This window comes from Nerophis lumbriciformis, unplaced genomic scaffold (assembly GCF_033978685.3).
Source record: "Nerophis lumbriciformis unplaced genomic scaffold, RoL_Nlum_v2.1 HiC_scaffold_123, whole genome shotgun sequence".
Lineage (NCBI taxonomy): Eukaryota > Metazoa > Chordata > Actinopteri > Syngnathiformes > Syngnathidae > Nerophis > Nerophis lumbriciformis.
The window spans coordinates 42,134-61,684 of NW_027316644.1; the positions used below are offsets into that span (position 1 = coordinate 42,134).

A 19,551-nucleotide genomic window follows, 5' to 3' on the forward strand; every position below is an offset into this window, starting at 1 on the left:
TGCTTTGTTGTGTGTGGTGTTTGTGTCTCCTCTCAATTGCTCTGTTTATTGCACTTCTGAGTGTTGCTGGCTCGGCTTTGCTTTTGGAATTGGATTGCATTGTTATGGTATTGCTGTGTATTGGTTTATTGGATTGATTAATTAAGAAAATAATAAATAAATAAATACATTTGAAAAAAAAATAGATTTAAAAAAAAAAAGAGAATCGATTCTGAATCGCACAATGTGAGAATCGGGATTCGAATTCAAATGGATTTTTTCCCACACCCCTACTATGATGTCTGTCTGAAACAACTATGCAGGAAGTGCTAATAAAGGATATTACAGAAGCTTGTTTACAAACAGGGCAGCCATCTTTGAAAGCCAAATCGGGCTTGGCGAAGACTTTCCAAGTAGGAAATCCGACCAGTTGAAATTTCCAACTAGGAACTCGGAAATTCCGACTTCCTGGAACGCACCATTAGCTAGGCTCTGTGCTGCAATTCTCGTCATGTACTCCAAGTTGTCCCTTTTTACGTCCTCAGATGAGGTGTCGTGACCTGTGCTGGTTGGAATGACCATTTTCTGACTGTATGCATTCATGTTGTTATGATACATAATATTGCACTTTCCCAATTATAGAGCGCACTAATATATAAGCCGCACCAACTCAATTTTAGATTAAAAAACAGACTATAAGCCGCAGATATATTACTTGCTAAATTAATATTTACACAGAAAAAATATGTAAAGTTGTATATGTTTACATACCTTAATTGTTTACAAACAGTATCTGTAATACGGCAGTAAAACGGCTGATCAAACAAAACAGAAGTCATCATCATGGACCCACTAGCTGCACAAGCTAGCTCTCCAATCAGCTAAACAGACTCAATAACTCCATGGTGACATCTTGGTGAATATACTGAGGAATTTGTGAAAGTGAAACAATACAAAAAGAATGCCATTGTAAGTTAATAATACGAACACAGACACTGGTAAACATGTTAGCATATTAGCTAATGCTAACAATGCTAGCGTCATCACGTTACGATAGCACGTGCAAATATGCATGAAAACACTCCTACAGGCATCACATATGACGGTTTAGTAAGTAAGGATTGTTTTGTTTATATTGTAAAACTTCTAAACCAGGCCTTGGCAATTATTTTGACTCGGGGGCCAAATTTAGATAAGAAAATGTGTCTGGGGGCCGTATATCTATTTTTAGGAACACTATGGGTTGTACTTGTATAGCGCTTTTCTACCTTCAAGGTACTCAAAGCGCTTTGACACTACTTCCACATTTACCCATTCACACACACATTCACACACTGATGGAGGGAGCTGCCATGCAAGGCGCTAACCAGCACCCATCAGGAGCAAGGGTGAAGTGTCTTGCTCAGGACACAACGAACATGACGAGGTTGGTACTAGGTGGGGATTGAACCAGGGACCCTCGGGTTGCACACGGCCACTCTCCCACTGCGCCACGCCGTCCCAATACAAAACCTCACAATAATGTCTGATTGAATGCTAAAAACATTATGACAGACCGCTTGAAAAAACGGAATGGAATTGTAAATTTTTTGACTGAATGAGACACCCAGAATGTACATGAAAATAAAGAATGTGGGATTTACAATATTAACTATGAACAATAAAACACTGAATATTGACAACATATGAGCGTCACACCCCCTCTCCCGTTACAATCAAGCGAAACGCAACAAACATGCAACAAACACAGCGAAATATGAACGCAAAAGGTAAAAAAAAACCCACCTACATTGTGATATATGTGATATATCACTAAGCTTTAGAACTTAGTTGTAAAAATCTCCTTACTGCGTCTGTCCCTGAAACCCCTATTTCAGGCTCTGGAAACACTCTCTGGAAACGCTCTGTGGAAACGCTCCCCACCCACACTGCTTGGTGCCTCGTCTGAGCTGCTGTGACTTACATTACCATAGTAACTAATTACATGACCATAGTAACTAGTATATCATGCCAAAGCGCAGATTCCAACCATTGAAAGACTTAGTATAGTTCAAGACTTACGGTCATTAGAAAACATCACTGCACATCATGATGGCTGCTACACTTTACATCTTAAACACTTCATTTGCAAGACACCTAATACAGTTTTGTGATGAAAATGCGCTCGCCTTATCTAGTCAAGGGTTGTTGCCAGCTGATAGCTATTCTTATATTAGTGAAGGCTGGCACACAACATCATGGCTTGACCACTGTGTCAGTGCGGCTGATGCACACGTTCTATGGAGATTGTGTATGAGGCCTCTATGAGCGACCATATTCCATTCATATTAGATATAAAGTTGGACAGTCTCCCTGAGTTGACCCAGGAGGTTAATAGCCTGAGGGCCTAACGAGACTGGTCTAAACTCACAGATGAGGAAGTGCTGTTTTATTACAGGAGAACTGAAGCTCTTTTAAATAATATGTCTCTTCCACTTGATGCAATTTTTTGTACTAATCTTAACTGTAATGATATTATTAATCATAGAAAATCACTTTGTGCAATGAATGACTATATTGTCAAAATCCTGTGTGAAGCTAGTACCGTAGTTCTTATATTACATGCACGAACAGGAAATCCAGTGGGAAGCCAGGCTGGAATAAACATGTTTGAGTGCATTACACTGCGGCTAAGGAGTTCTGGCTGGCAGACCTAGACTAGGTCCAGTACTAGATCGTAAGAAGCTAACACATTCTAAGTACAAATCTGCCATTCAATTTGTCATTCGAAATGAACACACTATGAGAGCTGACTCATTGGCTGAGAAACTCCTTAACTGCAATATCAGTGGATTCTGGAAAGAGGTGAAGACATTGAACCGAGGCAGTATGTCGCTGCCATGCACAATTGAGGGTGTAGCTGGAGCTTCTAACATAGCTGAGAAATGGAGGTAGCACTATTCTGCACTTTTTAATTGTGTTAAAAGTGATATAGGCAGCATCCACAACTGTGAGGCTGTTGGAGTCTCTGTAAGTGAGGTGCTGCAGGCAATATCCCAGCTAGCTGATAATAAAGCCAGTGGCCCTGATCAAATAAGTGCAGTGCAAGCCCCAGAGTAGCGGTCCTGCTTTCCATCTGTTTTCCAGGCCTGATGTCACACGGGCTGCTGCCTGACTCCATGCTGGCTGTCACTCTGGTGCCGGTCATCAAGGACAAGGCAGGTAAAGTGGGAAGCATGGACAATTACAGGCCTATTGCACTTGCAAGCATACTTTCTAAAGTTATAGAGATCATTTTATTAGACCGCTTAAGCGCTTTTCTTACCACTGCTGACAATCAGTTTGGTTTTAAAACTAAGCATGGTACTGACCTTTGTATCTAAGTGATTGATATGTATAAAAGTAAGAACTCCTCAGTTTTAGTTGGCTATATTGACGCGTCAAAAGCCTTTGATAGAGTCAACCATGAGAAACTGTTTTTTAAACTGAAAGAGAGAGGCGTGCCTGATAGTATCATCAGAATTCTGTCATATTTGTATGTTAATCAGAGCATGCAGATCAGATGGGGCGATAATTGCTCAGCAACATTTAAGGTTGGGAAAGGGGTACGCCAGGGTGGAATTCTCTCCCCTGCCCTCTTCAATCTGTATATGAATGAGCTGTATGTACAGCTCAATACCTGTCGAACAGGATGTGTACTTGGTAATACTGTGGTTAATCATTTGATGTATGCGGAGGATTTAGCCATCCTGTCTCCTAGCAGTGCTGCCTTCCAACAGCTGCTGAATATATGTACACATTATGCTTTAAAATAGGATGTGAAATATAATGCCAAAAAGAGTGTCATTATGATATGTAGAACAAGAGAAGACAAGGAACTCTCTTTTCCTTCATTCTATCTGTCAGGACAGGTGCTGAGTGTGTGTGATAAAACTAAGTATCATCATTACAGATCTATTGGGTGATGATGATGATGACCTATACAGACAGCGGCGTATGCTGTATGCCCAAGCCAACAGGCTGAAAAAGAAATGTTATTTTTGTACATGTAATGTAAAGCTAAACTTATTCAGAGCGTATTGCACTCCTCTGTATACTGCCCTCTGTGGGTAAAGTATAAGCAGAAAAGCATACAGAAGCTGCAGGTTGCTTATAATGATTGTATGAGGCTTCTCTTGGGAATTCCAAGAAGCTCCAGTGCAAGCCAGATGTTTGTTAGTGTTGGGGTGCCCACTTTCTCAGCGTTGCTAAGCAACCTTATGTATAAGTTTAAGTGTAGGGCATCTGAGTCTGAAAATGACAAACTCATTGTGATAACGAACCCTGGCCGCAGTTCTGTTAGGTACTCATCTGGACTGTGGAACCATTGGCACACATGTTTGTATGTCAGAAACTGACATTTGGGCTTTATGTTTTATTGTTTTGTTTTTAATGTTTTAATGTTTTGTATTCTGTTTTTTATTTTTAATGGATCTTAAGGTCTGCAATAAAGATTGATGATGATGAACTCTTTTTCTAGCGTAGTAACAGATCGCCTTGGGACGCCATGCTACGGCATTAGCCGTATGCTAGCTTCTGCGTCAGCAGCTGAATGGCTTTTGAGTTTGTAATACACAACACAATGCAATACCACACCAATCTGTGGTGAGTGAAAAGCATGAACAATCATATTACAGTATCTGTAAAGTATTATTTCATGTTTTGTTTGTACACAGCTAGCTAGACAGTGTATGTAGTCTAGTTGTAATAACACACATGGTATGTTGTGTGTATCAGGATCAATATTATAGTGACTCCATGGACATTGGACCGTTTAGTCAAGCTGGTAGGGGGGATTTTATTTTTCCAGTTGGTTTTGGGTAAGCACTCCATTTCTGTTGGCATAGTTTGGCTCCAAGCTTCACATTTACAGCACCTAGACACGCTCTTGGCATTGGTCTGCTCCAACCATTCACCTTCTCTTTGTGCTCCTTCAGCTTTTAGAACCAACATCCTCCGTATATTCAGGTTAAAAAAATACATATCTTTGTCGTCTATTATGAAGTCCTCAAGGATTAGAACACACGCATTTGTTGCTGGAAGTAGGAACTATGTTGCTATTGGCACTGAAATAAATGATAAGTTCCGGTAATGATTCAAATGACCAAAATACGGTAAAAATTGTACATTTTACATATTGTTATGAAGGTGTCTGTTACTACATTATATATATACTTGTAGTGTGTATATGGTACATATTAAATATTGTTATGAAGGTGTCTGTTACTACATTATATATATACATACTTGTAGTGTGTATATGGTACATATTAAATATTGTTATGAAGGTGTCTGTTACTACATTATATATATACTTGCAGTGTGTATATTGTACATATTACATATTGTTATGAAGGTGTCTGTTACTGCATTATATGTACTGTGTATATATCCTTGCAGCATTTTTATGAAACGCTGACGGAGGGCTTTGAAGGCTACAATGGTGACTTCCTTTAACCGCATCTTGCAAGCGTTTTTTTTTTATCTTTAGAAAAAAATTAAATTTGCGTATTCTTGTCTTTTATTATTGTGAATAATAGGCAAAAATCCCCCCAAAAAGTGCAGTTCACCATCAGTGTGTGAATGTGTGTGTGAATGGGTAAATGTGGAAGTAGTGTCAAAGCGCTTTGAGTACCTTGAAGGTAGAAAAGCGCTATACAAGTACAACCCATTTAAGTGTAGGTATGGCAAAAATGCATTGTTTTGTAACAACAGAGAAACACAAGATGAACCTATAGTATACCCTCCCTCCACCATAAATATCCTTGGTTAACAAGGTACCTTTGATTTAAAACAGCATTTTATACAAGATATCAAATATATCGTCATCAGTTTGGGGCTCCTTAGCCTGGAGAACGTTGAAGAGCCCTGGGTTATGTCAAATGAAAACGGAAGACAAACAATGTAAATATTCTGCTGTATCACCCATTTGCTTATGTCTTTGGCCAAAGCCACAAGTAAATGTGAAAGCAGTTTCAGTTTTGATTATTTTGACAACAACTTATGTCGACTTCAATCAGCCAGTTCTGGACAGGATGGACTAAACCAGTTTGCCTGTATCGGAGTAAAGCCACCAATCTGAGCTCATTCTGTCCTGTTTACAGTATAATGTCAGGCATATTGTTAGTTCTAAAGATATTGAATTGTATATTTTCTTCCTAGGGGTGGACATCCTGAAACTGATCGCCGCTCAGGTTGGTCCTCAGTGGATTGACATCTACCAGTTGCTGGCCAACGCCACAGAACGTGAAGTGGCTGCCTTCTCCAACGGCTACTCTGCGGATCACGAGCGGGCGTATGCCGCGCTGCAGCACTGGACCATTCGCGACGGTGATGCCAATCTGGCCAAGCTGATCAACGCCTTGCATCGGCATCGCCGAATTGACGTGGTAGAGAAGATCCGGCTGGTCATGGAGGACAATCCACAGGTAGGATAAAAATGTAGATCGTCAACGGGGAAATAGTCACCCTAAGTCAGGGGTTTTCAATGAAATTGTTTAGGGGGCCACGTTTCCAGAAAGCTAAGGACTGTGGTGCCGGACTTTGTCTGTTCCTATTTGTTTTATTTAGTGTAAAATCAGCGTCCTCTACAGTGGACATTTGATTTATTTAGTTTTCTGCTATTTTTAAGGACCATCCAATCATCTTTATGACAGCACTCTAGTGTTTTTAAGAATCTGCTGTATAAATGTATTTTTCAAACTGAACACGTGGGCCACCAGTTGAATAGCCTAAAAATGAAAAAGAGAGGGCCTAAAATGGATCCTTGAGGAACACCACTTGTGTAACTAAAGTAGAACAAATGACTGAAGTTAACAAACTTCAGCAACACCTTAGTTACATTCATCACAATACGGAAAAAAGGCTGTCTGCCAAAAAGGAAGAGACTTAAAGGGTTGCCTTGGGGAATGCCTCAGTTAAGTAAATCACAAGATGACCCCGATGTACTATGTTTCCTAGCAAGTTTACAATGCCAATGAAAGGATCTGCCAATGCGTTTACTGTGGTCCAAGTTCCTCTATACAAAAGGAGCACTCTACCGTTTTTCGGACTTTTCAGGGCTTTTCCTTGGGTTTTGAACTGAACTCAGCCAGTTGAATAGCAGTTTTCCCCTAAATCTACCGGCATAACATTATGAAACACTACACAACATCGGACGCCGTTCTGGATGTATCCTGTTTTTAGTTGCTAACATGTATTGCAGGGCTCAAATTATCGTACATTATGATACGAGAGAAAATTACACTTTCAACGACTGCTGTTGGCTTTGACAGTTAGGATTGTTTGTTTGCATCAAAACAGTTGTTTTTCTCACTACGATATGACAAAACCATCCTTGCCCAGGCACACCCTCCTGGTTTTGGAAAATAAATATTTGAGGTTTTGGCACCAGCCGCCATATAAGATCTCACCAATTTAAGTCTAAGACTAGATGTGACCAATCTAAGTCTAAGACTAGATGTGACCAATCCAAGTCTAAGACTAGATGTGACCACTGTAAGTCTAAGACTAGATGTGACCAATCTAAGTCTAAGACGAGATCTGTCCAATCTAAGTCTAAGACTAGATGTGACCCATCTATGTCTAAGACTGGCTGTGACCAATCTAAGTCTAAGACTAGATCTGTCCAATCTAAGTCTATGAACTGATGAAGTCTACTTAGATGAGAGGTGAAAGGTCTTCTAGTACAAACCAAACAGTCCAGTTGTGATGATTGAATGTCCTGAGAAAGATATTTGGGGAAATATTTCTCTTTCAGAAGGTGAAAGACTTGTAGAAATACAAAGTTGATCATACGTCTGACAGACAAGGCTGAGGGAAATTCAGTTGAGTTTATCAAGCATTGTTCCTTGAATCAGCATTTGATCTATTGTGTGGGACATCACATGACATCCTCACAATCCCATTGAATGCAGTAGAACTTGCTAGAACAGTTTCAAAATGTGATAAGATCATCTCTTCTCTCAATGCATCAGAATCGGATGTTGTCTTTGTCTCAAATGATACAATATGCAGTTTTTCAAAGGTTTTTGTACATGACCTTCTGTATGTGTGTCATGGCGACATATGTCAGAACGCTCTGCTGTTAAATTTGATCAGCGTCTTTGAAAAACAAACGTTTTAGAGGCGACCAACGCTCAAGTTAAACACGATGGTGTCCACAGAATAAATAAATTTTTAACAGGTAACAGGAGGAATTTGTCACTTTTAACAAAGTTTTGGCCTGAATACTAAAAATACTTTACAAACATAAATTCCCTCCATTTTGAGTACTTCTAAAGCAAAATGTGGTACACGTACCACTAGAGAATCACTAATTAAATATTCAAACACAGTTAAACTCTGTGTAATGTTACAGTGGCCTAAATATTAGATATAGGTGTTCAAATAAAACATCTGCCTCGTATTTAATGAATACTTGGGCCTACTACGCTACTGTATTTTAATGGTGGTACTTAGAGAGCCAGGTGTTTTCTGAGGTGGGGGAAAACGTTTGAGAACCGCTGTTCTAAAGCCTTCTGGGGAATGTCTTTTTCCACCGTTTGATATGATTTGAATGAACAAAACCAGAGTGAACATTTTAGTGATTGTGTGTAAAAGCTGCAAAGCTAACAGTCAGAATGCTAACATGTTAACAGTTTGCATGCGGGCAAGATCATGCCAAGGAACAATGGCAATCAAAGCACTTAACACAAAACTACTGTAATAACCGGATGCAATAATAAGGAGTGCAATATTGGGATAGTGCAATATGGGAGGTGTGCAATACTAAGGAGTGCAATATTGGGATAGTGCAATATGGGAGGTGTGCAATACTAAAGAGTGCAATATTGGGATAGTGCAATATGGGAGGTGTGCAATACTAAGGAGTGCAATATTGGGATAGTACAATATGGGAGGTGTGCAATACTGGGGGAGTGTAATGTGTGATCTCATAACTTACTGATATACCTGCGCACTGTACACTGTAGTCACTGTAATGTCATATTCATACTGTATGTATGTATGTATGTATGTATGTATGTATATATGTATATATGTATGTATGTATGTATATATGTATGTATGTATGTATATATGTATATATGTATGTATGTATGTATGTATGGATATATGTATGTATGTATGTATGTATGTATATACAAACCCCGTTTCCATATGAGTTGGGAAATTGTGTTAGATGTAAATATAAACGGAATACAATGATTTGCAAATCCTTTTCAAGCCATATTCAGTTGAATATGCTACAAAGACAACATATTTGATGTTCAAACTCATAAACTTTGTTTTTTTTTGCAAATAATAATTAACTTTAGAATTTAGCAACACATGACAAAGAAGTTGGGAAAGGTGGCAATAAATACTGATAAAGTTGAGGAATGCTCATCAAAGACTTATTTGGAACATCCCACAGGTGTGCAGGCTAATTGGGAACAGGTGGGTGCCATGATTGGGTATAAAAACAGCTTCCCAAAAAATGCTCAGTCTTTCACAAGAAAGGATGGGGCGAGGTACACCCCTTTGTCCACAACTGCGTGAGCAAATAGTCAAACAGTTTAAGAACAACGTTTCTCAAAGTGACATTGCAAGAAATGTAGGGATTTCAACATCTACGCTCCATAATATCATCAAAAGGTTCAGAGAATCTGGAGAAATCACTTCATGTAAGCAGCTAAGCCCGTGACCTTCCATCCCTCAGGATGTACTGCATCAACAAGCGACATCAGTGTGTAAAGGATATCACCACATGGCCTCAGGAACACTTCAGAAACCCACTGTCAGTAACTACAGTTGGTCGCTACATCTGTAAGTGCAAGTTAAAACTCTCCTATGCAAGGCGAAAACCGTTTACCAACAACACCCACAAATGCTGTCGGCTTCGCTGGGCCTGAGCTCATCTAAGATGGACTGATACAAAGTGGAAAAGTGTTCTGTGGTCTGACGAGTCCACATTTCAAATTGTTTTTGGAAACTGTGGACGTCGTGTCCTCCGGACCAAAGAGGAAAAGAACCATCCGGATTGTTATAGGCGCAAAGTTGAAAAGGCAGCATGTGTGATGGTATGGGGGTGTATTAGTGGCCAAGACATGGGTAACTTACACATCTGTGAAGGCACCATTAATGCTGAAAGGTACATACAGCTTTTGGAGCAACATATGTTGCCATCCAAGCAACGTTACCATGGACGCCCCTGCTTATTTCAGCAAGACAATGCCAAGCCACGTGTTACATCAACGTGGCTTCATAGTAAAAGAGTGCGGGTACTAGACTGGCCTGCCTGTAGTCCAGACCTGTCTCCCATTGAAAATGTGTGGCGCATTATGAAGCCTAAAATAGCACAACAGAGACTTGAACAACTTAAGCTGTACATCAAGCAAGAATGGGAAAGAATTCCACCTGAGAAGCTTCAAAAATGTGTCTCCTCAGTTCCCAAACCTTTACTGAGTGTTGTTAAAAGGAAAGGCCATGTAACACAGTGGTGAACATGCCCTTTCCCAACTACTTTGGCACGTGTTGCAGCCATGAAATTATAAGTTAATTATTATTTGCAAAAAAAAAACAAAGTTTATGAGTTTGAACATCAAATATGTTGTCTTTGTAGCATATTCAACTGAATATGGCTTGAAAATGATTTGCAAATCATTGTATTCCGTTTATATTTACATCTAACACAATTTCCCAACTCATATGTAAACGGGGTTTGTATGTAAAACGCTGTGTCTTGATGCCCAAGACAAATTTCTCTTCGGAAGCAATAAAGCTAATTATTATTATTATTATTATTATTATTATTATTATTATTAATATCCATGACTGTTGGGTTTGTAAGGACACAATTGGCTAGCATGCTAACTGTTAGCATCCTCTAGGATACAAATAAACAAAGTATAAAGTTTTAGTTATCCTCCCTTATGAAGTCAGTAACTGGAGGTTACTTATGTGTCACCGTTACGTTTCTGCATCTGCTCTCCAATGACGTGCTGGTCTAGAAGTTTCTGCATCTGCTCTCCAATGATGTGCTGGTCTAGAAGTTTCTGCATCTGCTCTCCAATGATGTGCTGGTCTAGAAGTTTCTGCATCTGCTCTCCAATGATGTGCTGGTCTAGAAGTTTCTGCATCTGCTCTCCAATGATGTGCTGGTCTAGAAGTTTCTGCATCTGCTCTCCAATGATGTGCTGGTCTAGAAGTTTCTGCATCTGCTCTCCAATGACGTGCTGGTCTAGAAGTTGATCTTTTGTTGCAACAGAGCGGTCAGTCAGCAAAGCACAGAAGTAGAGCAATGCTTAGGTTTCAATTTGATCTCCTATCTGCTAAGTGCTGCTACCTCTCGGCCCTGGCTGGGAAAACAAGACATGACTTCATAACAAGGCACTCCTCTCATGAGCTCATCTCCAAACCAGTCCTTACTGGTTTCAACTGCATGCTCATTATTAGCAGCAGGGGAGGAGACAGCATTTAAGCCAAGCTATTAGTCAATATTAGGGCTAACTCATGTGAGGAATCACAAAAATGTATAAGCACGTTTTATTTGGTGCTCTTTAACCGTGGATGTTACCTGCCAAAACTCCACAAACACACAAATATGTTCATTCTAACGCCCAACAAAAAAAACTACCCTATTTTCCAGACTATATTGCATATCGGTTTATAAGCCGGACCCACTCAATTTTAGGGGGAACAATATTTTTCTATATATTAGCCGCTCCAGACTATAAGCCGCATATAAATATCCATCCATCCATTTTCTACTGCTTGTCCCTTTCGGGGTCGCGGGGGGTGCTGGAGCCTATCTCAGCTGCATTTGGGCGGAAGGTGGGTTACACCCTGGACAAGTCACTACCTCATCAACACAGATAGACAACATTCACACACTATGGACCATTTAGTGTTGCCAATCAACCTATCCCCAGGTGCATGTCTTTGGAGGTGGGAGGGGCCTATCCCCAGGTGCATGTCTTTGGAGGTGGGAGGGGCCTATCCCCAGGTGCATGTCTTTGGAGGTGGGAGGAAGCTGGAGTAAAACCCACGCAGTCACGGGGAGAACATGCAAACTCCACACAGAAAGATCCCAAGCCCGGGATTGAACTAAGGACCTTCTACGCTGTGAAATGAGATATTTACACAGAAATATCATGTAAATGTTTGTTTCCATATTTAATTGTTTCCAAACGGTGTCTGTAACACGGCAGTAAAACGGCTGATCAAACAAAACAGAAGTCATTGTCATGGACCCACTAGCTGCACAAGCTAGCTCTCCAATCAGCTAAACAGACTCAATAATGTGATGTTTTTGATTGATTGATTGATTGATTGAAACTTGTATTAGTAGATTACACAGTACAGTACATATTCCGTACAATTGACCACTAAATGGTAACACCCCAATAAGTAATGGTATACATATATACTATCATCATAATACAGTCGTCACTCAAGTTAATCATCAGAGTATATACATTGAATTATTTACATTATTTACAATTCGGGGGGTGGGATGTGGAGGGTTTGGTTGATATCAACACTTCAGTCATCAACAATTGCATCATCAGAGAAATGGGCATTGAAACAGTGTAGGTCTGACTTGGACGTTTTGATGAATTTACTGAGGAATTTGTGAAAGTGAAACAATACGAAAATAATGCCATTGTAAGTTAATGATACTAACACAGACACTGGTAAACGTGTTAGCATATTAGCTAATGCTAACGACGTTCGCTTGATTACATTATGCTAGCTTGTACTAATATGGATGAAATCACTCATCGAACATCACATATGGGACGGTTTAGTAAGTACGAATTGTTTTAGTTATATTGTAACACAAACGAATCCATACGAGTAGGAAAACTATGGACGGCTAAAAGACAGATCGGCACTTCTACTTCCGGTTGAAAGTGCTAAATGGAAGGACACTGCAGCAACTACAGTGAGCGAACAAATGATGGCGCCATTGCACAAACAATAACACACTTTTTCAATATATTTGCTTATTTTTTTATTTGTTTTTAAACTATTTGTATTATGGCCGTCAGCAAAAAAAAAAATAATTAACTGCACCGTTTTATAAGCCACAGGGTTTAAAGCATAGGAAGAAAGTAGCAGCTTGTAGTCCGGAATTTACGGTATTTTCGTCAATTAAAAAAGCGATTCACAAGTTTAAAAAAAAAAAAAAAAAAAACATTTCTGCAAGTAATAAAACATTTTGCAAATATAAAAAACAGCTTCAATTAAAAAAAAATGTTGTAAGTAAAAAAATAAACGATTTTCTTCAGTGTAAAACCTTTGGTAGTAAAATTCCACCCTTATGTCAGTAATATTCCATCTTACACGTTCGAAGTCTGGCAAGTTAAGCCGGACAGAAAAAAGAGAGATTTGTTATTGATAGCACATGTCCATAAACATGGATCCTCTAAGTCCTGACTTGTGTCTTGTCTGGCTTGTGTCTCCACAGTTTGACCTCAAGCAGCTGATGACTTCAGCCAATGGAAGCCAAAGCCTCAGTCCAATCCACAAACAGCCTTTACAGTCTCCCGGCAGCAGTGCGCTGGAGCAGTCTCCCGGCAGCAGTGCGCTGGAGCAGTCACCCGGCAGCAGTGCGCTGGAGCAGTCACCCGGCAGCAGTGCTGCAGGTGCGGTGGAGCAGTCACCCGTGGACCGGACCAAAAGTTTCTTCCACGACGAGTCGGAGCCCCTACTCCGCTGCGACTCCACCTCCAGCAAGGACTCGGCCCTCAGCAGGAACGGCTCCTTCATCACCAAAGGTGACGAGATGAAGTCATTTGAATTGTACAGCTTTCTTCCATCAGGACCATATTGAGCAGAGCATCACATGAAATATTAGCTACAAGAGCTACTTTGCATCTGCAGGCACCATAAAAACACACATTTACAGACAATATCATTCATTGACAATAAAACAATCCACATAAGATGAACTGCTGAGCGTGCACATTACACTTGGCTACAAGTCATTAACAGACACTTGGCTACAAGTCATTAACCCTGCTAGTGTCTCTAATTGTCTAACTGAGATGACCATTTAGTCCTACGTGGTTGAATGTTACAATCACCTCTCGTATCGCAGGTTTTTATTTATAAACACTTGTAGTGGTGGAGGGACACGCTTGTTCAAAACCCTAAAAACAAAACATACATCCAAAAATGTCTGATAGTTGTCCAAATGCCAAATATTCTACTTGCTAAGAATATTACAATAATGACAGTGATGGGTCTTAAGGTGTGCTGTGTAGCATCAGACCAACTAGTTGAAATGTGCAAACATCACTTTTGCTGATTCCAAAGTCAAAAAAGGTCTTATTTGATTCAAATGTGAAAGTTTAATTTGTCATTTTGTAAAGAAGATACTTAAAAGTTAGGTTTGAATCAAAGACCACACCCAAATACTTCAAAGGGTCCACTACATCTAAACATATATCCATGACTAAAACAGAGGGCTGTGGGTCTTTAGATATCTGCCGCAAAAAAAACATTCAAACATTATGCAATGCAGTCTGCTAAAAATGATGGAAAGTGCCACTCTACATAGCAACTGCCGCTGTGGTCAAAGTTGGAGTTGCCACAAAGCACACTTTAAAGAATGTTCAACACTCTACTGCTGAAGTGGATAGTGCATACCTCACGTTTCGTGTGTCAGGTAAACTCCGACGTGGGGGGACTGGAGGCTTTGATTTGCAATCTAAAGGGAACGCCTCCACAAACGGACACCTTTAGAAAAGTGACGCTTTTTTTGTTTTACATCAAATCTACACCAAAGCATATTTAATGAATACTTATCACCTCGACCAGGAGTCCTTCAAATGTGGTACGCAGGCTCCATCTAGTGGTGCGTCTGCAGTAAAGTACAGTCTTTTACTTTCCTCTATTCAAATACAGTGTTACTGTTCAAACATTGTGGCATGTTAGTGGCCAAAAATATGACATTTCTTCAAATCCAATCAAACTTTATTTATATTGCACTTTTCATGCACAAGCAAGTGGCAAACACAAAGTGCTGTAGAAAACAAAACCGCAATAACAATAAGGAAACACACACACACACACACACACACACACACACAAAGTGCTGTAGAAAACACAACAGCAATAACAATAAGGAAACACACACACACACACACAAAGTGCTGTAGAAAACACAACAGCAATAACAATAAGGAAACACACACACACACACACACACACACACACAAAGTGCTGTAGAAAACACAACAGCAATAACAATAAGGAAACACACACACACACACACACACACACACACAAAGTGCTGTAGAAAACACAACAGCAATAACAATAAGGAAACACACACACACACACACACACACACACACACACACACACACAAAGTGCTGTAGAAAACACAACAGCAATAACAATAAGGAAACACACACAAACACACACACAAAGTGCTGTAGAAAACAACAGCAATAACAATAAGGAAACACACCTACACACACAAAGTGTTGTAGAAAACACAACAGCAATAACAATAAGGAAACATACACACACACACACACACACACACACACACCACTAGCAGCAATAACACAACACTTTCACCGCAGAATAATTCACATGTAAAATATTGTACACAAGATATGATGAACTATATGTAAAAATCTAATATAAATATTATATGAATACATTATTAAAAACATAACATTGAGAGAATAAGAACAATAGAACTATTAATGATTTACATAGAAAACAACACAAGAAAATAAAAGCATGATTAAAAAGGTGTGTCTTTAGCCTTTCAACGCTCTCTGCCCTTCATCTTTTCCGGGTGATGGTAGCTAATCAAGTATCCTGGGTGAGTCTGGAACGTGCTTTACTCCCTCCACCACATAGGTTAGGTTTTACTCCCTCCACCACATAGGTTAGGTTTTACTCCCTCCACCACATAGGTTAGGTTTTACTCCCTCCACCACATAGGTTAGGTTTTACTCCCTCCACCACATAGGTTAGGTTTTACTCCCTCCACCACATAGGTTAGGTTTTACTCCCTCCACCACATAGGTTAGGTTTTACTCCCTCCACCACTTAGGTTAGGTTTTACTCCCTCCACCACATAGGTTAGGTTTTACTCCCTCCGCCACATAGGTTAGGTTTTACTCCCTCCGCCACATAGGTTAGGTTTTACTCCCTCCGCCACATAGGTTAGGTTTTACTCCCTCCACCACATAGGTTAGGTTTTACTCCCTACACCACATAGGTTAGGTTTTACTCCCTACACCACATAGGTTAGGTTTTACTCCCTCCACCACATAGGTTAGGTTTTACTCCCTCCACCACATAGGTTAGGTTTTACTCCCTCCGCCACATAGGTTAGGTTTTACTCCCTCCACCACATAGGTTAGGTTTTACTCCCTCCACCACATAGGTTAGGTTTTACTCCCTCCACCACATAGGTTAGGTTTTACTCCCTCCGCCACATAGGTTAGGTTTTACTCCCTCCACCACATAGGTTAGGTTTTACTCCCTCCACCACATAGGTTAGGTTTTACTCCCTCCACCACATAGGTTAGGTTTTACTCCCTCCGCCACATAGGTTAGGTTTTACTCCCTCCACCACATAGGTTAGGTTTTACTCCCTCCACCACATAGGTTAGGTTTTACTCCCTCCACCACATAGGTTAGGTTTTACTCCCTCCACCACATAGGTTAGGTTTTACTCCCTCCGCCACATAGGTTAGGTTTTACTCCCTCCACCACATAGGTTAGGTTTTACTCCCTCCACCACATAGGTTAGGTTTTACTCCCTCCGCCACATAGGTTAGGTTTTACTCCCTCCGCCACATAGGTTAGGTTTTACTCCCTCCGCCACATAGGTTAGGTTTTACTCCCTCCACCACATAGGTTAGGTTTTACTCCCTACACCACATAGGTTAGGTTTTACTCCCTACACCACATAGGTTAGGTTTTACTCCCTACACCACATAGGTTAGGTTTTACTCCCTCCACCACATAGGTTAGGTTTTACTCCCTCCACCACATAGGTTAGGTTTTACTCCCTCCACCACATAGGTTAGGTTTTACTCCCTCCGCCACATAGGTTAGGTTTTACTCCCTCCACCACATAGGTTAGGTTTTACTCCCTCCACCACATAGGTTAGGTTTTACTCCCTCCACCACATAGGTTAGGTTTTACTCCCTCCGCCACATAGGTTAGGTTTTACTCCCTCCACCACATAGGTTAGGTTTTACTCCCTCCACCACATAGGTTAGGTTTTACTCCCTCCACCACATAGGTTAGGTTTTACTCCCTCCGCCACATAGGTTAGGTTTTACTCCCTCCACCACATAGGTTAGGTTTTACTCCCTCCACCACATAGGTTAGGTTTTACTCCCTCCACCACATAGGTTAGGTTTTACTCCCTCCGCCACATAGGTTAGGTTTTACTCCCTCCACCACATAGGTTAGGTTTTACTCCCTCCACCACATAGGTTAGGTTTTACTCCCTCCACCACATAGGTTAGGTTTTACTCCCTCCACCACATAGGTTAGGTTTTACTCCCTCCGCCACATAGGTTAGGTTTTACTCCCTCCACCACATAGGTTAGGTTTTACTCCCTACACCACATAGGTTAGGTTTTACTCCCTCCACCACATAGGTTAGGTTTTACTCCCTCCACCACATAGGTTAGGTTTTACTCCCTCCGCCACATAGGTTAGGTTTTACTCCCTCCACCACATAGGTTAGGTTTTACTCCCTCCACCACATAGGTTAGGTTTTACTCCCTCCACCACATAGGTTAGGTTTTACTCCCTCCACCACATAGGTGAGGTTTTACTCCCTCCGCCACATAGGTTAGGTTTTACTCCCTCCACCACATAGGTTAGGTTTTACTCCCTACACCACATAGGTTAGGTTTTACTCCCTACACCACATAGGTTAGGTTTTACTCCCTACACCACATAGGTTAGGTTTTACTCCCTCCACCACATAGGTTAGGTTTTACTCCCTCCGCCACATAGGTTAGGTTTTACTCCCTCCGCCACATAGGTTAGGTTTTACTCCCTCCGCCACATAGGTTAGGTTTTACTCCCTCCACCACATAGGTTAGGTTTTACTCCCTCCACCACATAGGTTAGGTTTTACTCCCTCCGCCACATAGGTTAGGTTTTACTCCCTCCACCACATAGGTTAGGTTTTACTCCCTCCACCACATAGGTTAGGTTTTACTCCCTCCGCCACATAGGTTAGGTTTTACTCCCTCCACCACATAGGTTAGGTTTTACTCCCTCCACCACATAGGTTAGGTTTTACTCCCTCCACCACATAGGTTAGGTTTTACTCCCTCCACCACATAGGTTAGGTTTTACTCCCTCCACCACATAGGTTAGGTTTTACTCCCTCCACCACATAGGTTAGGTTTTACTCCCTCCACCACATAGGTTAGGTTTTACTCCCTCCACCACATAGGTTAGGTTTTACTCCCTCCACCACATAGGTTAGGTTTTACTCCCTCCACCACATAGGTTAGGTTTTACTCCCTCCGCCACATAGGTTAGGTTTTACTCCCTCCACCACATAGGTTAGGTTTTACTCCCTCCACCACATAGGTTAGGTTTTACTCCCTCCGCCACATAGGTTAGGTTTTACTCCCTCCGCCACATAGGTTAGGTTTTACTCCCTCCACCACATAGGTTAGGTTTTACTCCCTCCACCACATAGGTTAGGTTTTGGCCAGAGTTTGTTTGCAACATAACTGAAAGAGTGATTTCTATTTTGGAGTTTGACACCCTGATCTCCACAGTAGCGAGTCATCATCAAGGGTTTTCTCCCCCCCACAGAGAAGAAAGACACTGTGCTTCGACAAGTTCGCCTTGACCCTTGCGACCTCCAGCCCATCTTTGACGACATGCTGCACATTCTCAACCCTGACGAGCTGCACATCATCGAGCGCATCCCCGCCGCCGAGGACAGGCTGGACCAGCTTTTTGAGATCGCCGGCGTCAAAAGTCAGGAGGCCAGTCAGACCCTGTTGGACTCGGTCTACAGCCACCTCCCTGACCTTTTGTAGAGGCGTGGCCAAACTCAGACGCTTGGAAACATGATCTACTTCCTGCAATGATCTTTACTCTCCGCTTCTTTGCCTTCTCCTTATTATTCCTTCAGCCAGCATGAGCCAGGGTCCAATCCTAATGTTCAAAAAAGGCTTTATCTCCACCAAATGTACGGACTACATGCCCATTGTTGGTGGAGAGCAGGGGTGTCCAAACCTCTTGACTTGGGGGCCACATTGGGCTAAAAAAATGTGGCCGAGGGCCGAAAGCATGTAAAGTAACAATGAATGAATGAATGAATTAATTACTATATATATATATATATATATATATATATATACACATACATATGTTTGTATATATGTATAAATATACATACATACATATACACACATATATATACTGTATGTATATATATATATATATATATATATATATATATATATATATATATATATATATATATATATATATATATATATAAATACATATACACTTACACATCTACATTTATACACATATATTTG

The 19,551-nt window shown here is 40.8% G+C and overlaps 1 protein-coding gene across 1 annotated transcript in view; it reads left to right on the forward strand.

The window, feature by feature from the left end:
• Positions 1-19,312, forward strand: part of LOC140678228 (tumor necrosis factor receptor superfamily member 21-like) — a gene marked incomplete at its 5' end in the record, with an annotated part of 42,192 nt that extends 22,880 nt beyond the window's left edge. Inside the window, 3 exons of the mRNA XM_072912749.1 lie at positions 6,160-6,425; positions 13,451-13,760; positions 18,812-19,312. Coding sequence (XP_072768850.1) covers positions 6,160-6,425; positions 13,451-13,760; positions 18,812-19,041 — 806 coding nt within the window. The remainder of the gene's footprint in view (positions 1-6,159; positions 6,426-13,450; positions 13,761-18,811) is intronic.
• Between the last annotated feature and the right edge of the window lie 239 nt (positions 19,313-19,551).